The sequence below is a fragment of the Macaca thibetana genome, chromosome 13, assembly GCF_024542745.1.
Source record: "Macaca thibetana thibetana isolate TM-01 chromosome 13, ASM2454274v1, whole genome shotgun sequence".
Lineage (NCBI taxonomy): Eukaryota > Metazoa > Chordata > Mammalia > Primates > Cercopithecidae > Macaca > Macaca thibetana.
Genome location: NC_065590.1, coordinates 81,969,696 through 81,996,622, shown reverse-complemented (window position 1 = coordinate 81,996,622; position 26,927 = coordinate 81,969,696). Strand labels below are relative to the sequence as shown.

Below are 26,927 nucleotides of genomic sequence, written 5' to 3'. Positions count from 1 at the left end.
CTGATGTGTGGAGCCCCGTCTGCCTCTCCGGCTGCATCTGGCTCTTTCTCCTTTGCCATTTCACCCTGGCACACAGTTTGCCAAACAAGTCAAGCCAAGGCCTTGCTGATGCTGTTTCCTCTGCCTGGAACACTCTCCCCCACCCCACCCCCCACAGAGCCGGCTCTTCAGTTCCTTCAGATCTTAACTGAAATGCCTCCTCCTCCAAGAAGCCTTTCTTGACCACCCCAACTAAAGCAGGCCTCTGCTATCTTCTATTTCAGCCCCTTGTTTCTTTATGTTCTGCCTGTCTCCCCCATCAGAATGTCAACTCCATGAGGGCAGGAACCATATATGCCCAGGGCCTAGTACACAGCCAGGTATACAGCAAGTGTCCAGTAAGCATCTGCTGAAGGAGCAGATGAACCAGTCATCACTGCCTAGAGATTAAGTGGTTCCCAGTAAGTTCTAAGGGTTAGCCTGAAGGGGAAACTGAGGCCCATCACTTCTGGTTTTCCAGTTCTGCAGGAAAGGCTGGGGCCCAGGCCAGAAGGCGCCTCACCTCCCTTTTCCAGCGTGCCAGCCACTCGTCCCGCTTGCGCTTGCTGATGTAGTAGGGGTCCCCCGCCTGGAAGGTGTGCCTCGGCATGGGCCGCTGTCGGAGACTGGACTCCCAGCCCAAGCCACCCCGCAGCCGGCCCCGGGAGCCCTAGGACAGAGAGACAGATATTAGGGCATTAGGGTGGGAACGGACAGACCCACCGAGGAGGCACTCACCTCAAACACAATGTGGACACTGGCTCCTGGCCAGAGAGGGCACCCCTGGGAGTGCTGGGCAGACCCTGTGTGGGCTTGAGGAGCGAGGGACATGTGTGGTGGGGGTAGGGGGCACATGGACACAGCCACAGGCCACAAAGGGAGGTGCCTGGCCTCTGGAGGGGGATGAGCCGGCTGCCTTGTTGGGGGACTTCCAACCTCCACACCCACTTCCTCTCCTTCCCACAGAGGGATGTGTAAAGGAGGAGGAGGGGCCCACCCTCCACCCCCTCACACACCCTCGCCACCCGTGTCCTTCTTCTAGAATTAGGATCCACAGAGCCCCTGGGGGTGGAACACTTGCCTCCATTTTCATGGATTCGATGTTGGTCTCCTTCTGTTCTTTGCCTGTGGAGAGGGAAGAACAAAGGGACCAGTTCGTTGGTCGGCAGAATTACTAGCGTGGCTCATAGGCCCCACCTTGTGCCTGGGGTCCCTGCCACAGGGGATGGGGGTCCTCTGGCCGTTTAGCTGTTCATGAGTTAAATATGATGGCCCACCACATGCCAGGCACAGTGCTGACCCTGAGGACCCAGCAGGGCCTAGGGCAGAGAAAGAACTCGGGCAGGGGCAGGCCTTGAGGCCCAGGCAAGAGGGAACACGAGGAAAGTCAGAGCTGGGTTTCTGGCCTGTTGACTCTGTCTCAGGTACACAGAAGGGGACTGAAAATACCCCCGTTCTGCTGCTCCCAGTCAAGAGACCTCCTTCCCCAGAGGAGGAGCAGGATGGCAGAGGGGGTGTGGAAAGTGGAGGGGGTGCAGGAAGGCCTGGGCCAGAGGGCCAGCCTGAGCGGCCTCCCTGGCCCTGCAAGGGAGTGTTTGCAAAGAGGCCTTCTGGGCATAAGGGCATGTACTGGGGGGCGGTGGGTACCGGGCCAACTGGAACAAGACCCCGGTGAAGCAACTTCCTCTCTACGAGACTCAGTTTCCTCATCTGGAAAATAAGGATGCTGGATGCGATTTCCAAGGTCCGCCTGCAGGTCCAAATATTATGATTCTATTACTAATCTCATTCTCTGTCCCTCCACTCCCTACCCCATGCTCAGGCCCCGGAGCTCAGCCTTTAATCTAGAAGACTTGAGTTTGGATTCCAGTGTGACCTCTGTGACCTCTCCTGGCCTGTTTTCCCACTGAATCAAGATAGATAAATGTTCTAAAATCATTAGGTTATGATGAGCATTAAGTGCCTAGCATGGGGCCTGGCATACTGTAGGTGTTCAATACATGTTAGTGTGGTATTGTGGCCCTGATTCCAGGTCCTGGCAGGGAAGTCTCAGCTTCCCTATTGAGACCCTGCCCTCTCGCGGTGCTTCTCCAGGCCCCCAGCATAAGGGGAGCTGCGTTCCTCCCAAGCAGCCCCCTGTACTCCCCACCAGGTCCTCACCACCCTTTCCAGGCACCCCTTCCAGGCTCAGCGCCCTGCAGGCTGCTGGGCTGACTGATTCTACCTCCCCTAGCTTCTTGCTGGAGGTGGGGAAGTGAGCCCTCCTTCCACCTGGGCCCCTGAGCGTCTTTGTCGGGAGCCGAGAGCGTATCGGGCCTGGACCCACTGCAGGAAGGTCACTAAGGCTGGCTTATGGTAGCTTGGGGTGGGGGGAGACAAAGAGCTTGAAACGGAAAAAACAGCCCCGACTTCATCTCCTGGCTGTGAAGCGGAAGCCAGCCACAGTGTTCACGCCGCGGGTCCTCAGCCCGGGAGGCCACTCCCTTCCCTCGTGACAGGGGGGTCCTGGGCTGGGTTTGGGCTGCCCCCGGGCGCCCAAGACAGCGCTGTCCTCAGTGGTTCTGTCCCGGGTGACAGCGACTCCCGCTAGCTAGGCCCGGGAGCACCGGGGGAGGGAGGCAGGAGCGCCGCCGTGGGTGCGGGCCTGGCGCCGGGCTCATCCCGCGGGGGCCTCGTGGGCGGGGACGGGGCGTCTGTCGCGGGCACCTGTGCGCGTGGGCGGGCGCGCACTCGCCAGCGCTTTGTTCGTGACCGGCCTTTTAAGGGCTGTCTCAACTGTCTTGTCTGGCTCTGCCTCCCTGTTTCCTTTCTGTCCTCTCTCCCACGACAGCCAGCTCCCCACCTTTCTCGTAGGGCCCCCTCCAGTCTGTCCCGGGCCTCCCGGCTCCCAGGCCAGGGCTTCCCCCTCCTCCCAGACCTGGTCGCTCTGCCCGGCGAGGCTCCGGGCTCCCAGCAGGGGGCGCCTGCCCGCGATCAGGTGGCGGCCGGGGAGGGGGCGGCCTGGCGGTCTAGGCTGACACTGACCCGGCGGGGCTGCGGGGCTCCGGGGCTCGCGGTGGCGCTGGGAACCGCTGTGTCAGCCCTGCGGCTGGGGCGGGGAGTGGAGGACCCCCGGGCTGGCTCCGGGACCTGGACATGGGGTTCCCGACTGCATTCTCTCCCCAGCCTGCTTTAGAACCTCTAAGGTTTCCTACCTGGGACCCACCATGGCATTTAATTACTTTTACAGATATTTATTCATTAGAATATTAGAAAATCAGGGTTGAAAGGCTTTCCCGAGTACTTGTTCAGCACTTAAATTTTGCAGAAAGCTGAGACCTGGCGGGTGGAGTGACTTAAGGCCAGAGCTGAGATGAGCTTTCAGGGGTCCGGATGCCCCGGCCAGCTCCCTCTCCGCTGCACCACTACTGTTATTTCTCGATGTGACCCCTTCCTAATTTCCCAGCCCCCAGGGTCCCCAAAACAGAACGATTTTTCCTTATGCAGTTTCCAATTGGCTTCTTTCTGGAATTTTCTCCCTGACGACTCTGCGCATGCCCACTTGAGTGATCACACACACACACACACACACACACACACACACACACGCTTTCCAGCCTGGCCCAGCCGCCTCGGAATGCGGCACTTGTCGTGAGTCAGGGAGGGTCAGCTGCTCTCTCAGTACGGCCTATGCAGCCCAACTGCTCCTGGCCCAGGCCCAGGGTCACCACCAGGGCCAGGTGGCTGTGTCCTTCCAGTGTGGCCCTGGCAAGCCGAACATAACCCTAGTGCATCTCAGGACCTGGGGGCAGGGGAGGCCAGGGTGCTTCTAACACTTGCCTCTTAGTCTGAGCTATACTCAGCCAGAGGACACCCAAGTTCTCTTTAAAATGAACGCAAATCTCCATGACCAGGCTGTAGCCAGGTTTACCTCAGAGGGCAGTCACTGGCCTGAAAAGGGGCCCTGTGCTCAGTCTGAGCAGAGAGGGGCTTTGTGCTGACCCTAATCCAGTCTCTTACCAGTTGTATAATCTTGGGTAAGTAATTTAACCTTTCTGAAGCTTCAGTCTCCCCATCTGAAAAATAGGGATGATAAGAGTCTTCCAGGCTGGGTGCAGTGGCTCATACCTGTAATCCCAGCACTTTGGAAGGCCGAGGTGGGCGGATCACCTATAAGATCAGGAGTCTGAGACCAGCCTGGCCAACATGGCGAAACCCTGTCTCTACTAAAATTACAAAAATTAGCAGGGCAAGGTGGCGGGCGCCTGTAATCCCAGCTACTTGGGAGGCTGAGGCAGGAGAATCACTTGAACCTGGGAGGGGGAGGTTGCAGTAAGCCAAGATCGTGCCACTGCACTCCAGCTTGGGTGACAGAGTGAATGAGACTCTGTCTCAAAAAAAAAAAAAAAAAGTCTTCCTCCCATGATCACACATGGGGCATAATACACAGCAGAGCTTCTGAAACTTTCATATGCATGGGAAGCATGAGGGCCTCTTTAAAATGCAGATTCTGATCCAGCAGGTCTTCAGCAGAGCCTGCAATTCTGCACTTCTAAATCCCTGGGTGCTGCCAACGCTGCTGGTCTGTGGACCACCGTGAGCAGCAAGGAGAGAGAATGCCCAATACAGTCAATACTCAGTAAGGGAAAGCCACATTGCCACTGCCACCATCATCATTATGGCTTTAATGCTGGCGGGGGCAGGAGCAGACCCGAGACAAGCATGGGCCTGTCGGATGTTGGCTCCTGTCCCTATCACTCATCTCAACATCTCCCCTCTTCCTGATTCTTTCTCCTGGCTGTACTTTCAGCACATGCTCAGGCTATAAGAAACGCTGCCTTAAAAAGCCTGTTGCTGGCCGGGCGCGGTGGCTCAAGCCTGTAATCCCAGCACTTTGGGAGGCTGAGATGGGCGGATCACGAGGTCAGGAGATCGAGACCATCCTGGCTAACACGGTGAAACCCCGTCTCTACTAAGAAATACAAAAAATAGCCGGGCGAGGTGGCAGCGCCTGTAGTCCCAGCTACTCGGGAGGCTGAGGCCAGAGAATGGCGTGAACCCGGGAGGCGGAGCTTGCAGTGAGCTGAGATCCGGCCACTGCACTCCAGCCTGGGCTACAGAGCAAGACTCCGTCTCAAAAAAAAAAAAAAAAAAAAAAAAAAAAAGCCTGTTGCTGCTGTACAGGAGCTCATGAAAGGGGTTCCAGGAGAGCGTCCCCTGAAAAGAGACCTGGAATAACGGGAACTGAAAGGAGACCACGGCCGAGCCACATCCTCTCCGGGGCCTTAGTATCCTTCCTCATCTGAATCAACCAGCTGAGCATGTGTTCTATGTCAGCTGACTGCTGGAACCGTGACCGAGCCTCTACAGCCTGATTAAGGCATTGCCCGTTGCACACTGGCAAAGCCTAGGCCACTGCCCACCCCACTAGGTAACATCTCACCAATTTCAGCTTCCAGGCAGTGCACAGTGGCCTTCAGGGATCCTACTAGCTCTCATCCCTGCCAGAATCTATGCTTCCTGGATAGCTGGGGCCACACCAAGTGCACCAAGGCCAAAGTTTGGTATTTTTGGTTTTTTTTTTGAAATGGAGTCTCACTCTATTGCCCAGGCTGGAGTGCAGTGGTGCAATCTTGGCTTACTGCAACGTCCGCCTCCTGGGTTTAAGTGATTCTCCTGTCTCGGACTTCTGAGTAGCTGGGACTACAGGCATGCGCCACCAAGCTCGGCTAATTTTTTTTTGTATTTTTAGTAGAGACAAGGTTTCACTGTGTTGGCCTGGCTGGTCTCAAACTCCTGACCTCAAGTCATCTGCCCGCCTGGGCCTCCCAAAGTGCTAGGATTACCAGCATGAGCCACTGCGCCCAGCCTCAAGGCCAAATTTTGGAGGTCAAGGAGACTTAAAGAGTTTTTGCCTACCATACTCAGCACTAAGATTCTAAGGAAGATCCACCTGTCTGAAAGTCCCAGACCCAGGAATCATCCTTGACAGCATCTCTCCCTCACCTCTCATGTCCCTGGCATTTGTCCCCTCCCTTCATCTCCGCTGCCATCCTGCTTCCCAGCTCCTCCATTCCATCCCAGGATCCAGATGACATAGTGAGCTTTTCAAATTGCAAAGCTGATTACATCACACATACACACTGTCCGCCCCACCCCCACCCCCACCTCCGCACCCCACCCCCGCCCCCAGCCCCAGCAGCCACCTTGAAGGCCTGGCCTGTCTGCCCCAGCACTTTCCACACCCTTCTCCTTTGCTCTCTACACTCTAGCCTTGTGACATCTGTCAGTCTGCTGGGCGCCCTGCTCCCTCCCACCTGGGAGCCTTCTTCCCTGTTCTCACTCTCTTCCTCTACCCCTCACCCAATGGACTCCCTCGCCCTTCAGCTCAGGCTGGACAGCCCAGGCCAACTCAGGTTCTTCATTGTAGTTCCCCTGGACATGTTTCACTTCCCTTAGAGTGCTTATCTCCATGTGTAATCCCATCTTTTTAAGCGTGGATTTCTCATTAATGTCTGTCTCTCCAGCTGACTGTGAGGTCCTTGAGGGCAAGAACCAGGTTTTTGTTCATAACAGTTTCCCTAGTCCCTGGTATGGATCCTAGCACACCCTGAATGGGTGTTTTAAGAAACACCTGTTGACTGAGCGATGCAGGAGCCCTTGAGAACAACTAGAAATGGAAGCAGGGAAATCCCAAAGTGAAAACAAACCCTCAAGACCAGAGAACAGCTTTGGGGCTATGGCTCCATGCTGCAGGGCAGGAAGGAATGCCATGACCCTGGGTAGCAGCTTGGCAGGAGTCATCGTGGGGTCCTGGGAAGCGAAGTCAACTGCAGTCAGCCCATGAGGAACACCACATTTGGGAGGGCAGGGCTGATGGGTTCTCTCACACACCTGGCATTGTTAATGGGAAGAATGGTGTCTTCTCCCTTTCCTCAGCTGTCTCATTCCTCTCAGGCCCTTCCCACTCCCAGGAAGCATCAGACAGTCCAGGACCCGTCTCTGCACCAAGCCCCATTCCAGGACAGTGGAAAATAGTAGAAAGGCACAAGACCAGGACTGAATGAGCCCTGGATCTGCCACTTAAGGTTGGGGCTCCATGAGCAAGTCACATCATCGCTTTAAGCCTCAATATTTTTCTCCTGAAAATGAGGATAATCATATCTCTTGAATAAGATTGTTAGAGGAGTAAATAAAACAACTAATACAGATTCCCTCTGTAGTGTTCTGCACCTAGTGGGAGCATCATACATCTTTTTTGAATAATAAATGAATAAAAGCTTCTTAATAAGTTTGAAAATTTGTATTCTGGTTCTCTATCCTGCATGAACATTAGGTTGGATCCATGCAAAATAAGTTACGCCAATTAATCAATTTACTCATTCCATCATACACGCTTGGAAGGAAGACTTTTTGAAATTAAAATGCACATATGCAAAACAACCTGGCAGGGCCCTGGGAGGATCAAATGTGATAATGTATGAGAAAGCGCTTTGTAAACTGTGAAGCCCTGTACAAATGCTAGTTGTCCTCATTACTAACATGTTTACAGCTCGGTTGGCCCTGAAATTGCTGGCTTAACCTGAAAGAGAAAAGTGGGCAACTTTCCAGGCTTCCAGGGTTAGGCCAAAAAGTCCCCAGATGAAGAGGCCTGGACTGGGCACTACACAGAATACCCTCACCCAGCCCCCTCCCCATGCCACTGTCACAACCAAATTTCCAGTCAAGTCAGCCCAACTAGGGTGGGCTTAGGACCTCTGCACTCAGGGAGGCAAACAGGGTGTCTGCTGCCCTTGAGTACCCAGGCCATGGACTACAAATACAGCAATCCCCAGGAGCTGCAGGGCACGTGGGAGAGTGAGCAGGCCAGGCAGAGCTGCAGAAAACTAAGGCCCACAACCAGCCACAGAAGGCGATGGAGGGACAGCCATTATCCCAGTCTAGCAATCGCTGGCGTTACGAAAGCCCACTGTTGCCAGATCTAGCTTTTTTTTTTTTTTCATGAGAAGCCAAAACTCCAGATTTTTATGTGAAATTTTTTGATTTTTAAATACTGGCAACTAATTTTTTAAATGTTTAAAACACTCTATGGGCCAAATAAAACATATGTGCAGACTGCATCCAGCCAGTAGCCTCCAGGCCATAGCCTTGGCAAGCAGACCTTTAGCCACGACCCAGCCCATCCTTCCTGGGACCTGCTGGAGACCCAAGTCCCTGACTCTCAGGGTATGTTGGTGGGCCCAGAAGAGGCTGCCCCTGGTGCTGAGGACTCACCCGCTTCTGCAGGTGCTCCTCGGCCCTCCTTGGGGGTGCAGCAGCCATTTTCCACTGCTCTTGAGGCTTCAGGCGGGGTCTCAGCTGCACCCTCTCCCTCTGCTGGGGCCCCGCCCTTCTGCCCCCCAGCAGGGCTCCCCTCCTCTGGCTGGGGCTCACTCCGCTTCTCCAAGTCCCCGTTGGGTAACAGCTCTGAGGAGCCTGAGTCCTGGGCCATGGATGGGGACTTGGAGGTCACCGCAGGGTCCTTTGGCGTGTCACTGCTTTCCACCTGCAAATACAAGAAAGATATCCAAAAGGAGGGTTAGATCAGTAGGCTTAGCCTGTTTCGGATTATTGACCACTCTGAAATTCTAGAGAAGGTTATGCACTTTCTGTCCAGAAATTGTGTTCATATACATCTTCAAGCAAGCAGATACATTCACAATTTTGCTTTCAATACCAAAGGATTCATGGGCTTGACCCCTTGAAATCATGGGTCTGTGGACTCCAGCTTAAGAAACAGGAAAAGAATCCAAGCAGGTTTGGCAGCCTGGTTGTACTTCTCAAGGGATCTGTACCCCCACCCCACCACCACTCACTGAGGTTACATAGGATGTCCAAACCATCTCTGCAGCCCCTGTTCAAAAAGAAATGCTCTGGCCAGGCGTGGTGGCTCACACCTGTAATCCTAGCACTTTGGGAGGCCGAGGTGGGTGGATCACCTGAGGTCAGGAGTTTAAGACCAGCCTGATCAACGTGGAGAAACCCCATCTCTACTAAAAATACAAAGTTAGTCGGGGATGGTGGTGGGCGCCTGTAATCCCAGGTACTCAGGAAGCAAGAGAACCGCTTGAACCTGGGAGGCAGAGGTTGCGGTGAGCAGAGATCGTGCCATTGCTCTCCAGCCCGGGCAACAAGAACAAAACTCCGTCTCAAAAAAAAAAAAAAAAGGCTCCTTGTGCCACCTATAATCCAATAAGAAGCCCCTCCTCCAGAAGGTTGCAGTGCCACCAGATCAAGTCTGGGACTCGATCTGGTCTGCCTTCTGTGGTCAGTGCTCTCCCAGCTTTCCTCTTGATCTCTTGAGGCATGAGAGTCGAAGGAGGCCCCCTAGAAAAGCGTTCTGTGCGCTCATAGCCTAGCACAGCCTTCTCCCTTGGCCTGGGCCGCCCCAGATTCTTTCAGGCACTCAGACCCAGAAGAGCAAAGGCTCTGGCAAACAGTTTTCAGGCTCTGCAACAACCCTTCCTGAGCACTGGGGTCTCTCATTCCCTTCAAGGGAAATCATTTCTTTATCCCCTAGAGTCTAAGAACTGAACTCACTAAGGTTCCAGGTAATAAAAATCAAATAAAGAATAATCGTGGCTGTCTGTGCGTATCACTGCACAGTGGACAAAGCTCCTCACTTATTACCTCCTCAGAGTTTCTCAGCCTCCCTGGGAAGCAGGTGAGGAACCTGAGGTTCTCTGAAATTTTGTGATTTGCTCCAGGTCACAGGCTTTGCAAGGACAAAGCAAGAGCAGGAGAGCCGGGTGCCTGCTGTGTGCCCTGCTGTGTGTATATATTCAGTCCTCAGCCATCCAGAGGCAAGTGGGCCAGGACACCTCAAGAAGAATGGAGGTGTCCAGCATGGGACAGGAACAGGCAGGGGTCCCCACGGCTCGACACTCTGCCACACCCACGGGCACCAGGCTGCACTCAGCAACTCTGCCGCGCTGGCTCGGCTCCTTATGCAGAACACCTACCCAGTAGAAAGGCAGGGACAGCATCAGCTCAGCAAACCTCAGATAAGGCACTCAGCACCTCGGTTTCCCCACCTGTCAGATGTCTAGACCAGAGATGACTGGTCTAGACCAATGGAAGTTTTGTCTTTTTTGTCTTTTTTTTTTTCTACTTATAAAAGTCAGACACATATATCATAAAAAAATCAAACTATAGCCGGGCGTAGTGGCTCATGCCTATAATCCTAGCACTTCGGGAGGCTGAGGCAGGAGGATCACCTGACGTCAGGAGTTTGAGACCAGCCTGGCTAACATGGCAAAACCCTGTCTCTACTAAACATTAGCTGGGCGTGGTGGCGCATGCCTGTAATCCCAGCTATTTGGGAGGCTGAGGCAGGAGAATCACTTCAACCCGGGAAGTAGAGGTTGCAGTGAGCTGAGATTGCGCCACTGCACTGGGCCACAGAGCGAGACTCCATCTCAAAAAAAAAGAAAATCAAACTATACAAAAAAATGAATAATGCTAAAAGGTTAAAGCTCCTATTTCAGCTCCCTACCCCCAAAATCTCTCCCTGGAGGTACCCATTATTAACAGTTCAGTGAGCATCCTTTCCAGACTTTTTCCTATGCATTGACAATCATGTGTAAGTTACATGTTTATACATATGTATTCATATACACACTCCGATCCAGAAATGTTTTTTTCCAAAAGGGTATCATACTAGTCGTAATGTTCTGCAACTTGCTTTTTCACTTAACAAGCAGAGTGGGCATCCCTCCATCCCAGTGCAGATGGATCTGGATGCTCCAAAATGTATGCATGCCGTTCCCTGATGGTGGGCATTTGGGCTGATTTGCTTTTCGCTGCAGTGAATACCCTTGCACTGACAGCTCTGTACAGCTGCGTGTTTCCATGGGACGGAGTTCCAGAAGTGGTCTGGCCGGGTGAAAGGGCCTGTCCAGCTAAGTGTGCAGAGATACTGCCAAATTCCCTCTAGAGTTTCCCACCACTCAAGTGCACAGCCTGAGAGAGCACTGGGTCTCCAGCCCCTCCCCTGCAAAGCCCTATTTCCAAGGCTGCTTTTGTTCTAACGGTCTAAGACTTGAACTCTGAACCCACTGTTATTTGGTGAGGAACCCCAGAGGTGGCAATTAGGGACAACGGCCTTGGGAAAACAAAAACAAAAACAAAACCAGAGTCTTCTCAGGTATGCTTTCCTCCCTGGACGGGGACCCGGGCACAGGGAGCAGCTGGAGAGGGAGCAGAAGGAACTGCAGGGCCTGCCAAGCTCCTTTCCTGCTGTGCAGGGCGGCTGGGCAGGCCTGCTTCCAGGAGGGAAGCGCCCACAGAAAGCTGCATGTGTGTACTCCTCAGCAGTTGGAGGCAGAGGGCTGCAAAGAGAGGAAGAGGAGGTGACTGGTGAAAGCGAGAAGTCCTCTGCTGTGCCTGGGGGCTTGGGCTGATGCCAGCAGAGTTGGGAAGGTCAAATCCAGGAAGGAAAGTGGACCCCTGCCTATCGCCCCTGCCTCCATCCTGTGTGTCAGGACCCTCCTCAGAACTCAGAACACCTCTCCTCCCACCCTGCTTAAGCAAAGAGGGCATTTCCAGCCTAGAATGGTCCTCCCTGGTGTAAACCCTGTCTGTCACCCTTCAAGGCTCAGTCATGAGCCCCAGCAGCCTGAAGAGTGGAGTGTACCCCTGCACTGACAGCCACCTTCCAGGGTCCAGCTGTGCCAGGTACCCCAAAGCCCCCAGCATGGCACTACCACGGAGGTGTGCATGGGGTCCTGTCTGGCCAACTTGAGCTAAGAAGCTTAGGTCAGAGACAGACTTTTGCATGGCTGCATCTTCCTTTCTTCTCATCATTTGCTGCCCTGCAGACACCTCAGATTGGGGCAGGTTCTGAGCCCCGCAAAGCTGCTGGAGGCAACTCCACTGTCACTCACTTCCTGCCTGGGACCACACGGCCTCCTCTTATGCTGGGACTCACTTCCTGTTGACTGCTGACTCCGTAGCATAGAGACCCATGAGGGCCGACTCTGAGGCCCAACACAGCCCCAGGCTTCCGACCAACCCAGTCATTCATGCACACTAGTAAGCCCTGCCCTGGCCTCTACTCACTAGATGCCAGCACCTCTCCCCAGTCTGCAACAGCACCAGAGGCGCCATTCTCCTAGAGATGCCCTCAAAGCCAGGTGGGAGTCGGGCACGCTGGGCAGATGATGGGGGAGCAGGGCATGGTGCTCATTTCCAGCCCCAGGTTAGCTCACCAGCTGAAATCCCCACTCCCGCATCTGGTCCACACCGTCCTCTGCCCAACCATCCCCTCCCGCTCATCTGCTCGCTCAGGTTCTGGATGAGCCGATTCAGCCAAAGTTCTGGGGTTAGCAGGGGCCCATGACTTCTGCCACGCTCAACCCTTAACTCATCCTACCCATCAAGAACTCCCTCAAGCTAAGTGTGGCCCCTCACTGGGGCTCTCTGGGGCTCAGGGTAACCAGCAGGACAAAACCATCCAGAGGAAGGAACAAGGTCCCAGTCAAATGGCCTGAAGCAACTGTCCAAGTCTCTGGGGAAGAGCTGGGCGCTCACTGAAGGAGCCATCCCTGGTGAGAAGGGCAGAAACCTCAGCCTGGAAGCCCAGAAGGGAGGGGTACCCCAGCCAGGCCTGGCCTCTTCTGCCCCCAACTCCATGCCCTCCTCCCAGCCACTCTCCTCCCCTCCTTTCCCCTGTCTCCACACCTTGTTGACCTCTGGAGGGCAGAGACTTTGCTTGATCCGGCTGGACTTAGCACGGAGTGGGGCACCTCACAGGTGCTCAGCCAATATTCACTAATTGATTCGTGAATGGCAAAGACGAGGCTAAAACTGAGAACCTCCTGCACGCAAGCTACAGGGAGTTTCAGCTTTGCTGCCATGTCTGTTAAACAATCTGCTTTTGTTTGCTTTTATTTTGACAGTCATCTTGAAAGGAGACATAGCACACCCCTGAGATACTCATGTTGACCATTATCTGGGAGAGGGCTGGGTTGTGGGTGCCGACCATCCTAGAAGGCACCACCAGCAGGTGCAGCTGCAGGTGACAGTTTCCGAATGGGAAAAGCCGCAGTAAGTACCCATCACTTCTCCTCCTGTGGGGGGCCAGATGGGGGACACAGGAGGGTTGTGAATCTAGTATCATTCTAGATTTCAGTACAGCTCGGTCCTATCACCCACTGTCCACCTACTCCCAGCCGGTATGCCTCACTTTGGGTCTTCAAATCCTGCCTGCCACTTCCTGGGGTCCCTCAGAGTTTGCCACCCTTTGCTTTCCTTCTGGGCAGAACCCCCACCTTGCCTCCGGTTTTTCCTCAGTCCTCTCCTGTGAGCCGCTTTTCGAGGCAGGTTAAGGCCGTAGTTCTCAACTGGGGCAATTTTGCTACCTCCCCACCGGGACATTTTGGCATGTGTGTGAAGACATTTTTGGCCACCACATGGTTGGGGAGAGGTGCTGGCATCTAGTGAGTAGAGGCTAGGGAAGCTGCTAAACACCCCACCAGACAGAGGACATCCCCTACAACAGAGATTTAGTCCAGACAAAATGGCAATAGTGTCTTTGAAAAACCCAAGACTGAGGGTAGGGGCAAGGACAGAAACTGCCTTTATCTAAGGAATGCTTTTTTTTTTTTTTTTTTTGAGATGGAGTTTCACTCTTGTTGCCCAGGCTGGAGTGCAGTGGCGCAGTCTCGGCTCACTACAACCTCCACCTCCTGGATTCAAGCAATTCTACTGCCTCAGCCTCCCAAGTAGTTGGGATTACAGGTATCCGCTACCACACTTGGCTAACTTTTAGTATTTTTGGTAAAGATGGGGTTTCACCATGTTGGCTAGGCTGGATTCAAACTCCTGACCTCAGGTAATTCACCTGTCTCGGCCTCCCAAAATGCTGAGATTACAGGCATGAGCCACCATTCCTGGCTTAAGAAACACTTTTTTTGGCCAGGCGTGGTGGCTCACGCCTGTAATCCCAGCACTTTGGGAGGCTGAGGTGGTTGGATCACGAGGTCAGCAGATCGAGACCATCCTGGATAACATGGTGAAACCCTGTCTCTACTAAAAATACAAAAAATTAGCTGGGCGTGGTGGCGGGCGCCTGTAGTCCCAGCTGCTGGGAAGGCTGAGGCAGGAGAATGGTGTGAACCCGGGAGGCAGAGCCTGCAGTGAGCCAAGATCTCTCCACTGCATTCCAGCCTGGGCAACAGAGTGAGACTCCGTATCAAAAAAAAAAAAGAAACACTTTTTTTTTTTTTTTTTTTGAGACAGAGTCTCGCTCTTTCACCCAGGCTGGAGTGCAGTGGCATTATCTCAGCTCACTGCCACCAGGCCTGGCTAACTTTCGTATTTTTAGTAGAGACATGGTTTCACCATCTTGGCCAGACTGGTCTTGAATTTCTGACCTCGTGATCCGCCCACCTTGCCCTCCCAAAGTGCTAGGATTACAGGTGTAAGCCACTGTGCCCGGCCTAGAAACACTTTTGTAAACTTTTAAAAAACTGGGATAAAACATATATGACATTTACCATTTTAACCCTTTTCTTTTTTTTTTTTTTTTTTTTTTGAAACGGAGTCTGGCTTTGTCGCCCAGGCTGGAGTGCAGTGGCCGGATCTCAGCTCACTGCAAGCTCCGCCTCCCGGGTTTACGCCATTCTCTTGCCTCAGCCTCCCGAGTAGCAGGGACTACAGGCGCCCTTTGTTGCCCGGCTAGTTTTTTGTATTTTTTTTAGTAGAGACGGGTTTCAACGTGTTAGCCAGGATAGTCTCGATCTCCTGACCTCGTGATCCGCCCATCTCAGCCTCCCAAAGTGCTGGGATTACAGGCTTGAGCCACCGCGCCCGGCCTATTTTAACCCTTTTCAAGCGTACTTTAAGTACACTCTCATACAGCCTTTACCCCCATCCATCTCCAGAACTTTTTCACAATCCCAAACAAAAACTCTGCCTCCATTCAGTACTAACTTCCCAGTCGCCTCTCCCCCAGTCACTACTCTTCTACTTTCTGTCTTCTAAGGAGCATTTTAAAGTCTGTGTGTGGCCGGGCGCGGTGGCTCAAGCCTGTAATCCCAGCACTTTGGGAGGCCGAGACGGGTGGATCACAAGGTCAGGAGATTGAGACCATCCTGGCTAACCCGGTGAAACCCCGTCTCTACTAAAAAATACAAAAAACTAGCCGGGCGAGGTGGCGGGTGCCTGTAGTCCCAGCTACTCCGGAGGCTGAGGCAGGAGAATGGCGTGAACCCGGGAGGCGGAGCTTGCAGTGAGCTGAAATCCGGCCACTGCACTCCAGCCTGGGTGACAGAGCGAGACTCCGTCTCAAAAAAAAAAAAAAAAAAAAGTCTGTGTGTGGAAGGATCTGGACCCCTCGGCCCCCTGTAGTTGGCAGGTGTGGACAGCTGCTGACCCAGCCTCGCCCTGAAGGGTGGGGGTGAACCCACCACACCCCTCACTGCTGTCCCCTCCAATGCATGCCATGTTTGTTTACAAAGTGCTTTCTCACCCAATCTCCTTACACCTCATACCTCCGAATCTAATTATCTGTGTACTGTGGCCTCCCTCCTTAACTGTGAGCCTTGCATTATTTCACATTTTTTTGGGGGGGGACGGAGTCTCGCTCTGCCGCTCCAGCTCACTGCAAGCTCCGCCTCCCGAGTTCAAGCGACTCTCCTGCCTCAGCCTCCCGAGTAGCTGGGATTACAGGTGCCTGCCACCATGCCTGGCTAATTTTTGTATTTTTAGTAGAGATGGAGTTTCTCCATGTTGGCCAGGCTGGTGTCAAACTCCTGACCTCAGGTGATCCGCCTGCCTCTGCCTCCCAAAGTGCTGGGATTACAGGCGGGAGCCCCGGCCCGGCTGATCTTATTTAACTTTGTGGGCCTCTCCACCTACGGCTCTCTAGCATCCCACACAGGACTGGGCACACATATGCTTATAAAATTAATAAATGTAATTTTCAAAGGGATCCTGGGGGAGCTGGAGCGATGCTCGCTTTTCTGAGGCCTGCCTTGGGTCACACGCCTCTGAGCAGTAAAGCTTCCAGGACGGCCCAGGTATAGGGGAGACATCTGAAGACTGACTCCCACTCTGGGTTGAGTCTCAAAACAGCGCAAGCTCACAAACGCCCCCAGGGTTCGGAGAAGGCACAGGTGGCAGTGCAGTGCCCAAGAAAGGCTGGGCAGAGGCTGGTGGCCTTCCCCTGACCAGCGCCCAACTCAAGCAAAAGCCAGAGGCAAGGCAAGGAGGAGCCCTCTGCTGTGGCCTGCCCAGCCGGAACCAATTCCCCAGCCCTGCCGCCACCTCCTCTTCCCCCTTTGCCCAAAGTCTGGGCGAGACCCAGACCTCCTGCCCCTCCTTCACTCCAGGCAAAGCCTTGCCTCCCAGGGTGGGGCAAAGTCTGAAACTCCTAATAGGGGGAGGTGATTTTTTTCTTTTTTTTAAGAGACAGGGTCTCGCTTTGTCACTCAGGTTGGAGTGCGGTGGCACAATCACGGCTTACTGTGGCCTTGAATTCCTGGGCTTAAGCAACCTTCCCGCCTCAGTTTCACTAGTACCAGGGACTACAGATGCCTGACACCATGCCTAATTTTTTATGTTTACGGAAGTAATTTAAAAAAAAATTTTTTTCGAGATAAGGTCTCACTCTGCTGCCCAGGCTGGAGTGCAGGGGTGTGACCATAGCCCCCTGCAGCCTCAAATTCAACGATTTTCCTATCTCAGCCTCCCAAGGAGCTGGGACCACTGGCGTGTGCCACCATATCCAGTTAATTTTATGGAAGTGATTTTTTTTTCTTTTTTTTTTTTGAGATGCAGTCTCACTCTGTTGCCCAGGCTGGAGTGCAATGGTGTGATCTCGGCTCATTACAACCTCCACCTCCTGGGTTCAAGCGATTCTCCTGCCTCAGCCCCCACTAGTAGCTGGGATGACAGGCGTGTGCCACCACATCTGGCTAATTTTTATATTTTTAGTAGAGATGGGGTTTTGCCATGTTGGCCATGCTGGTCTCGAACTCCCAACCTCCGGTAATCCACCTGCCTCGGCCTCTCAAAGTACTGAGATTACAGGTGTGAGCCACCACGCCCAGCCAGAAGTGATTTTTAAGTATTGCTTTACTATTGTTATCTAAAACCCAGGAGGAGGAGAGGTGAGGGTCATGGTACAGGGGAGATGAGGCCCTGGCACCTGGGGCAAGGAGCCCTGTCCCCAGGCTGCAGCCCACATGCAGCGCTCACCCAGGAAGGGGGGGGTTCCATGGGGGTGGGGGATGGGTAGATGCCATTCTCCCTCCTCTCTTGCCTCTTCCTTTCCCACCAGGAGCTCCTCTTGCTTACTCTCCCAGAGCCCAGCAGATAGGGGGGTGACCTCACCTTGGTCACCCAGAGGGCCGGACCTGCCATGGTGCTTTTAAGGCCTCCGTGATATCCATTCCATGCCACCCGGGAACCCTGGCATCAGGCCAGCCACGGTCTCTTCACCGTCACATGCACAGACTTGAGAAGGAGGCGCCCCCACGCCTGCAGACACCCACTGCCAGCCACAGGACAGAGGGGTGCAAGGAAGCCGTGCGATGCCAACACAGACACGCCAATGAGCCCCTCCACTTGTACCGCAACTCTTCGCTCCTTCCAGTTCCTCAGCTCTGCAGGCCCATCACCCCTCAACTAGCCTGGATTTTTCCAGGTTGACTCTAGTTTCAGGAAACAGCTGCATGTCCACGTAAGCAGGGCAGCTCTGCCCCCGAAGCATTGGCACGGGGCCACGACTGCCCGCCCCCGCCCTTCCTGCAGCCCCCTTCCCCCTGGCAGCCCTCACCAGAGATCTGATAGCAGCTGGAAGTGGCCTGTGGCAGGGAGAGCCAGAGAGGCCCACCCCATGCCCACTCCAGGAGGGGCCAGGGGTCCCCAGATGCCCCCTTGCTCAGCCTTCCTGGGATGGACGGAGCAGGCTCCAATGCTATGGAGCTAGGACCCTGACTCCTCCAATTTCCCTTTTCCCTGTAGGGTAGCTAAAAGCGCCGCCAGTGGGGTCAGGGATGGTGGGACCAGAGGCCACAGAGGGATGACTCCGGAAACTCTGGTCCCAGCCCGGGCACCCCCACCAGGTCCTACCATTCCCCTCACCACATCTGCTGGGAGCTGCCTGTCTCCCTCCTCCCCAGAGATCTCTCCACCCGTGTGTCTGAGGAGAGACCTCTGGGCTCAGCAAAGCCTTAGAGGTCACTCAGTCTGTGGCCTAGCTAGGTCGTCACAAGCCACGGCAAACGGATGCCAGAACGACCATGCGCAGTAAGTGGCCGGCCCACTCAGGGTTCTGTTTCCAGCGGGTAACTGGTCCACCTGGAAGAGGGCCTGGCTGTGCTCTTTGAAGTCAACCTCAAAGGATTTCAGAGTGAGCTGGAGGCTCCCTTTAAAAAGCCATTATGCTGGCTGGGTTTGGTGGCTCATGCCTGTAATCCCAGCACTTTGGGAGGCCGAAGCAGGCAGATCGTCTAAGGTTGGGAGGTCGAGACCAGCCTGGCCAACATGGTGAAACCCCATCTCTACTAAAAATACAGAAAAAAAGGCCTTTGAGCCCCCTATGCTCAGGCCCGCTCCCACATTGTGGAGTGTACTTTCATTTTCAATAAATCCCTTCGACCCTAAAAAAAAAAAAAAAAAAAAAAAAAAAAAAAAAAAAAAAAAAAAATTAGCCAGGCATGGTGGTGCACCCCTGTAATCCCAGCTACTCAGGAAACTGAGACAGGAGAATTGCTTGAACCCAGGAGGCAGAGGTTGCAGTGAGCTGAGATCGCGCCACTGCACTCCAGCCTGGGCAACAGAGTAAGACTCCTCTCAAAAAAAGAGAAAAAAAAAAAAAAAAAAAAAGCCCTTACGTATGAGAGATCCCATACGTTAAGTAAATCTCTTTTGAAGTTGCTTCTGTTTTCAATCTCTGCCATCCCTAGAGTGACAGGTTTGTAAGAAGGGAACCCACCATGGAAAATGGTGCTGTCTTTTCTGTGCTTCGTTTACCTTTCTGAAATTTCAAATGGGTGTCCTCCCTCCGCTCCCCAGCTGTGCTGTGCTCAGCCCACCACACCCGACATGATTTCATAGCCTTAATCACGTCCTCTCCTTTGTCTCTGCAGACCGGGGAGTCCTAATCTCTTTAGTCTGTCCTCTCTTGGCAGCCTGGCCTTCCCCTTGATCAATTTAGTGCCCTTCTCTGGAGATTTTCCAACTCACTCATGGCTTTCTTGAGGTAGGAGAACCAAAATGTACAAAATTCTCTAGGTGGGGATGATGAAAGAAAACCCATGTCAACAGCTCTCCTCAGATGCGTGTGCCAGCGCGTACCTGCAATGGGAGGAACGATGCAGGTGCAGCACAGGCCCTAGAAAAGCTCATGGGGCCCCAGGAAGGCCACCAAGACCAGGACCTGTGGGAATGAATGACTCGCTGAAGGTGGCCCTGGGATGTGGAGAGATGAAAATAAACACAGGGATTATTTTTGGAAAAAAAAAAAAAAAAAAGGAGATTCTGAGATTCTACTTAAATGCTCCCCAGATAAGATCAGCTATGTAAGGTGGCCTCAACAGGGGCCCCTTCCCCATCTGCTCCCTTCCAGAAGCCTCGTCTCTAACAACAACGCTGACGCTGTCCCTGTTGTGCCATTGCTAGGGCCTCCTTTCACCCCTTCCTCTCCAGCGTTCCCAGGGCCAGCAGCACAGGCTTGGCCAATTCTGCCCCGCCACCGCTACCCCCCACAGGCCCTGGGACTTTGCTGGCGCCCCCGCCCCCTCCCCTCTTCCAGCATGTGTTCATGTTCGGGGATGAACGCCATGCTCACGGGTGCCAGAGCCAGTTTCTCAAACACGACTCCTATCACGTCATATCCGCCTCCTCACAACCTTCCAGATAACACATTTTTCAGAGAGGATAAAGAGTAAAAGCACCTCAGGCTGCCTGCAAACTACCTTTCCAATCAAGATTGAGAACATTTTTCTTCTTGTTTTGAGACAGGGTTTTGCTCTGTCACCCAGGTGGAGTGCAGTGGCACAATTAAGGCTCACTGTAGCCTCAACCTCCCGGGCTCAAGAGATCCTTCTGCCTCAGCCTCCCAAGTAGCTGCGACCACAGGCGTACCACCATACGCAGCTACTATTTTATATATATATAATTTATTTGTTTTGAGACAGAGTGTCCCCTGTAGCCCAGGCTGGAGTGCAGTGGTGCAATCTCGGCTCACTGCAAACTCCACCTGCCCAGGTTCAAACGATTCTCGTGCCTCAGCCTCCCAGGTAGCTGGGACCACAGGTATGTGCCACCACGTTTGGCTTTTTTGTATTTTTCGTAGAGATGGGGTTTTGCCATGTTGGCCAGGCTGGTCTTGAATTCCTGGCCTCAAGTGATCCACCCGCCTCGGCCTCCCAAAGTGGTGGGATTACAGGCATAAGCCATTGCACCCAGCCCTGTATACATTTTTCAATGCATCCCTAATCCCCTCAGCCAGGCCTGTGTCTGTGTGCTCACAGCCCCTACCTCTGGGCCTCCCCACACTCTCCCGCCCTGCATGCCTTCCTTCCTCCACACCCACCTCAGCAAGGTCCTGGGGTCAGGGGTGCCTCTCACTTTCCCCTTGACTTCTCCATATGTCACCTCCCTTCTAAGGCCCAGGTCAAGCCCCACCTCCTCCGTCTTCCCTGGCTTCCCAGCATCCTTAGGAGTCCCACTGCACTTAAGTCCCCACCACGGGCTAGGCCCTTCCATGCGGGACTCCAGTAGCGGGTGTCGATTTCACTGCTCAGGTCGGGGAGTGGGTGGGTGGAGCTGCAAAGTTCATAACCATAGGCTCTACCTCACAAGCAGTGTGTCGGCCTGTCTTCCTCACGCCTTCCAAAACATGAGGCGACAGAGTGGGCAGCAGCGTGTACTGATGTAGACTCACAGGAAGAAGAGCCACCTCCGGGAGTGGGCCAGGGGCTGCAGCCCAGGAGTGGGAGACACTATGTCAGGAAGTGTGCATAAAAGTGAGGGGCACCATGTCACCGAGCCGAGGTCCGAAGGGTTAGCCCAGGAGGGGCTCTGATCTGAAAACAGACAGGGGAGCTGAACTCTGTCTTAACTTGGAGAAGAATCAAAGGTCCTGTTAGGCTGGAAAGCTAGCCAGTACTGCAAACTTCCAACAGCTGCCCTAAGCTGTACCTAGCTGACTTTTGCTATAGAAGAATGGTTCCCTAACTTCCCCATTTATACCCCAAGTCATCTGCTCTGAAGTGGGGCAGTTTGCTCTCTTGGACTGGCTCACTCCTGTGGTGTTGGAGGGTCAGCCCTAACACCGGCTTGGGCTCAGCTGAGCTCAGCACCAGCACCCAGCCCCCTCCTCCTCCTCCCTCCCTCCCATTCTGGGTTATTCTTAGCAGGAGGTGACCTCAGAGTGCTCCCTCTGAGCAAAAATAACCCTGGAGGAAGTTGGTGGGTATAAATTGTCAATGAATAAATACGCATCGCTAGTAAATAGGGGATGGAGCCCCACAGGGCCACTCCCCCCAGGGCCTGCTGGGCAAAGGCAGAAACTCTCCCTTCAGGGCTCCAACCAGAACCACCCAGGAAGGACAAAGGCCTCTGCAGGACTGTCTGGGCTGGTGACCAGGCAGGAACCAGCTTCAGACACCCACGTTTGTCACCCTGCAACATCCTTAGAGGCTGCCCTTTCCTCCCCACCTCACACCCACACTGGCTCAGCTCCACGCACTGGCCCCCACCTCCCCATCATGGGCACTGGCCAGCCCGCAGGCCCTGGCCCAGGTGCCAGCTCCCTTCCTAAGCCCCGCCCTGCCCTGCAGCTGACTTCCTGTTTCCTGTTGCCGGCTCTGACTGCAGCATCCTGGCTCTCTGGCCAGTGCTGCAGCCAACTAGGCCGTTGCTGGTTTTAAGCAGGCCCACCTCTTCGCCCTCAGCCCCCTGCAGCCTTTGGCACTTACACACAGGCTCCCTGGTATTTGTGTCAATAACTCTCTTCAGTTATATTTTCTTTGTATGCTTTTTGGACCAGTTCCACACACTTTTTCCAGCAGCCCTGAATTCACATGTTAACTTAAAGACAACCCCTGGGTAGGTACCCAGGAGCCAAACTGCATGGCTGCAGTGATAAGGAGGAAAGAGCACCACAGGCTTTGCAGTTGAGAGGCGTGAAGTCCAAGTCCTGATCATCTTCTCTGAACCTCAGTCTCTTCTTCTGAATGTGAGGATAATGAAAGTGGTCCCCAACTACCTCATACAGGTTTGTCGGCATCAAATAGGGTAACCCCTGTAAAAGGCCTTTGTAGGCAGTAACATGCGGCATAACTGTGAACCTTTATTGCTGGTCTCTGCCCTCAGCGTGGCACAGCTCAGTGACTATGCAATGGTGGTGCATTTTCAAACTGTCGGGGATGAAAGCTCAAGCTTTGGTTTCAGATTTTTAAATTTTCAAGGCAACAAGAAATGATATGGTTGTAAAATATAAAATCACAGCACGTGGATGTGGCAACATTATCACATACACATAAAAGCTTCTGAATAGTTATACTCAGTTCTGTACCGACAGGTAACAACCAGCGCTTCTCAAAGTGAGGTCTGCAGACCACTAGTCCCATGTGTGTGATCGGTGGGCTTGGAACTTGTCTTTATCAGTTCATTTTTATTAATTTTAGAAACAGTTCGAGAAGGGAGAGGCCAGTGTGGGTCACAGTGGCTGAACTGGGCTTCATTTCCAGGCTAGGTTCTGCTGCGCTGCGGTGCTGGGGCAGGCGGAGAGAAGGCAGGCTGTGGAATTGTGTAAGGGGTGGGCAGGAGGAGTGGCTGGCTGGTGTGTTTGGGGAGCAGTGAGAAGGTGAGGTTTCTGCGGCCAAAGGGGTGGCATCAGGCATAGCAGGGGAAGGAGTGGTCAGATGGTGAGGGGCTGGAATTCAGATCTTGTCCACTAAAAAATGGAGTCCCCGGGGGTTCCTGAAGAGGGACGTGCTGGTGCTACATTTACTGTGATTATGTGTGGCCTCTTCTCTCCAGCACACTTGGCTGAAATAGAAGGCATCTTCCTCTGGTGGCTTCCCGCACATGGTCATTGCTCAGTAAGTGGAAAGTGTTTGTCGTAAAGAGAGCACACTGGCCTGGGCATGCAGGGGGCAAGTGGAGTCTGGTTTGGGTGAGGGCAATGCCAGGGGGCAGAAGGCACCCAGGAACAGATGCCTGTTGAAGGCCAAGAAAGACAGTCGTTGGCGGCAAAAGGAGGAGAGAGCCCAGGATTTCTCGGGCTTGGGGGTGGGACCTGGTGAGGGCACTAAGTGGGTGTACCTGGACCCTCCCTGTCCAGCGCTGGCTGTGGAAGGCCACAGCCTCCACCCAGGGTTTCATCTCTTACTTCCCAGTCCCCATCCCCCATCACACCTGTCAGGACCTGAGCCAAGCTCCCTCCCTAGGTTTAGCTGGATGACACACTCAGCTGTTTTAAAGCTCCTTGGCAAATCTATTGCCAGGGCCACAGCTGCAACAGGTCCTCAGAAGCCCTCTCTGCTATGCTCCTGCACGGGAGGGGAAGAGTCCAGGACCAGCACCTGTGGCTACAAGGGCTGAGCCTTGGCTGCAGCAGGAATCCCCCAACATGGGCTCCCAGGAAAGGCCGTGCTGGCTGCTGTCCTTGGGGTCAGTCTCTCTTGGTTCCTCCAATGTGCAAGGAGTCGCTTTCCCAACAGCTGACTTCCCAATCAGCTTTGCCTTTCCCATGCTCCTCCTCACCCTGGGCCTCTCCTGAGAGGCCAGGAGACTGCAGGTGTAACCTAGGACTTATGCTAGAACACATCCAGACCACGAGGGGCATCCCAGGGCTGCTGAGAGGCCGATGCTGGGCCCCCACCCCACAGGCCTGCACCCCAGCCTGGTGGACACTGGGCCCTGCAGTGGAGCAGGTTTTTTACACAGCCAGCTCTGTACGTTGTTTTTTTGAGACGGAGTCTCGTTCTGTCGCCCAGGCTGGAGTGCAGTCGTGCAATCTTGGCTCACTACAGCCTCCGCCTTCCGGGTTCAAGCGATTCTCCTGCCTCAGCCTCCCGAGTAACTGCGATTACAGGTAGCTGCCATCATGCCCAGCTAATTTTTGTATTTTTGTAGAGACGAGGTTTCGCCATGTTGGCCAGGCTGGTCTCAAACTCCTGACCTCAGGTGATCCACCCGCCTCGGCCTCCTGAAGTGCTGAGATTACAGGCGTGAGCCACTGCGCCTGGCCCAGCCTGCACATTTGAACTCTGTTTTGCTGTTTGCCAAGTGCCCCAAGATGTGGACAGGGCAGGCTTTACTGGCAGCCGTATTTACCCAATGAGGAAGCAGCCCAGAGAGGTTAGGTGACTCGCTCAAGGACACATGCTGGGAAGCATTAAATCAAGGTGCTGCTCTTCTGTCAAACTACGGTTGCCATGGCCTCCTGAAGAGGAAAGGTTTGGCTGGGCAGGGGCAGGTCTGGCCTTTGCTGAGGCTCCTTGGCGCTTGCAACATTTCATTCTCACAGGGGTGAGGAGGTTTTCTCCTCTATTTTTAGAAGGCGAACCTGAGGTTCAGGCAGCAGCTGTTCAAGGTTACACAGGTGGCCAGTGGTGGAGCCAGAATTTGAACTCAGGTCTCTTGGACCCCAAAGACAGTGTTTTTCCTTCTGCACTGGAGCCTGCTTCAGGCCATGGGATGTATGACCACCGGCCCTTCTCCCCTCACTCAGCAGTGCCCCTCTTCTCTGTCATTGTCTAGGTGATATCCCCACACTCCTGCCCCTGACTTCCTTGTACCTTTTCACCTGAGTGCTTCACTCCACCTCTCAGCGATGTGGCTACTCTCTGATTCCGAGACTCAAAGATGAATCAAAGGGTTGCTGGGTCTTTATCTGCTACAGGTGGTGGCTCTTGTCCTCAGAAACTGGATGGGGACAGGGGCAGTTTGCTTAGCAGATTGCAGGTTGCCAAGCCTCAGGAGGCAGGACATGCTGCAAATGTGCAGTCACCAGTGTGCTCTGATGCCAGCCTGGCTCTCCTCCCACAGCTTCTCCATCAAGGTGCCCTGTGGGTAGAGGAGGGTGCAGGGGCCCTGGGAATCTAGAGTCTGCTGCCAGCCAGAAAGTCCTCGGAAGCCCCGTTTTATCTTTCAATGTCATGTGAATTTTTCATTCCAGGCCATAACATATCCACATTTGCTTTAATATTAAAATGTTTAAAATTACTTACCAGTAAAATGACTTCACTCAGGCCCCACCCCCCCCTCCAAATCTTCAGGCAGAATTGGCAGGGGTACGTCTCAGTACCCAGCAGGTTCCCATACCTCCCACCTCCAGGAACCCACCCCCTGCCTCCACCATCCCGTTTCACTTCAGTCACCTTCAACCCAGCCCTCTACCCCAAGGGAGCAAGTCCTGGGCTCCATACCTGCTGAGAACATTTCTTTGAAGGGCTGAGTAACAAATCCAGAGCCTCTGACTCCCCCTTACCTTCTTGCTCCAAGTTTACCACTCTCAGCTGGAAGCGGGTAAAAGAAATGAACCAGCTGTCTCTGGCGCTGGGAAATAATGACTGCTCCACGTCTGACTCTAAGCCCAGGGGTCTTGTTCTCCAGAGCTGCCCCCAGGCCTCAGCAGCCCTGGTTCCCAGAAGCCTGGGGCTGGGGCTGGCCCTGCAGCCTACAGGCCTGCAGGACTTCCTTCCCCAGGGCCCTGGTTCTCCTGCTCCCTCACAGAGACCCCTCAGCCTGCATCTCCCCTCTCCAATTTGATCAGACTCCCAGGCCTCAGTTCCCTTCCTCCAGGTAGGGGCTGAGACCCAGGGTGAGAGTGTGGTAGGGAGGGGCCTGCATAGACAGTCCAGGGAGATCTTAATCCAGCCTGGGATTCTGGCAGGCCCTCTTGCTTCCCTTCCAGAGGGAGGCCAGGAGTCAGGGGCCTGGTCCAAGTCTTAGGCCCAAGACCAGCCAGCCAAGTCCCCTGGCCTCTCAGGGCCTTCAGTTCTCTATGTAGAAAACAGGGAAATGTGGCCAGGCGCGGTGGCTCACGCCTGTAATCCTAGCACTTTGGGAGGCCGAGGTGGGCGGATCACTTGAGGTCAGGAGTTTGACACCAGCCTGGGCTACATGGCGAAACCCTGTCTCTACAAAAACTACAAAAATTAGCCGGGCATAGTGGCACATGCCTGTAATCACAGCTACTTGGGAGGCTAAGGTGGGAGAACTGTTCGAACCTAGGAGGTAGAGGTTGCAGTGAGCTGAGATTGCACCACTGCACTCCAGCCTGGGAAACAGAGTGAGACTCCGTCTCAGTAAAAAAGTAAATAAATAAATAAATAAGAAAACATGGAAATGTGAGGGTGGGATTTGAAAAATGGGGTATCTGCAGCTGGAGGGGTGCACCCCATCACCTGGTCTTAAATGTCTCCAGGTTCCTGCAGGACACACATCACTGCCATCGACAGCCCAGGCACATGTGTGTTGTGTGTGTGTACAGGAGGGTGTGTAGAATGTGACACTCACCGGGGGGTGCTTGCGCTTCCTCCCAGGCCTCCCCACCTTCCGTGCCGTGGTGCTGGGCTCTTGGCGCTCCTCCTTGCCACGCGGCTCCTCCTGCTCCTCTCCGTCCTGCAGGCACAGACACAGCCTATGAGGCCCGAGGTGGATCCAAGCAGTGTAGCATTCCAGGCCTGTCAGGGGCTGGCCCTGGCCTCCCTTCCAGCCCCAGCCTCCTCCTGTTCCACGAGCCACACTTCCAGGGCTGTATAATATACCTCCACAACCTCCCCTCCTGCCTGGTGAGGCTTGAGTCACCCCTCAGAGCCCCACTTAAAATATATTCTTGGCCAGGCACAGTGGCTCACGCCTGTAATCCCAGCACTTTGAGAAGCCAAGGCAGGAGGATCCCTTGAGGCCAGGAGTTTGAGACC

General features: G+C 54.0%; 1 protein-coding gene across 7 annotated transcripts in view; it reads right to left on the bottom strand.

The window, feature by feature from the left end:
• The window catches only part of DNMT3A (DNA methyltransferase 3 alpha), a 110,521-nt gene that overhangs the window by 41,748 nt on the left and 41,846 nt on the right, over positions 1-26,927 (bottom strand). For 5 of the 7 annotated variants that reach the window (XM_050753613.1, XM_050753614.1, XM_050753618.1 and 2 more), the window contains exons 3-6: positions 26,521-26,625; positions 8,272-8,542; positions 1,100-1,143; positions 542-688 (exon numbers count right to left, since the gene is read on the bottom strand). In XM_050753613.1, the coding sequence (XP_050609570.1) occupies positions 542-688; positions 1,100-1,143; positions 8,272-8,542; positions 26,521-26,625 (567 nt within the window). Of the gene's footprint in view, positions 1-541; positions 689-1,099; positions 1,144-1,665; positions 2,603-8,271; positions 8,543-24,797; positions 25,266-26,520; positions 26,626-26,927 lie in introns of those variants that run through there. The other 2 variants (XM_050753617.1, XM_050753619.1) reach the window with 2 other exon arrangements.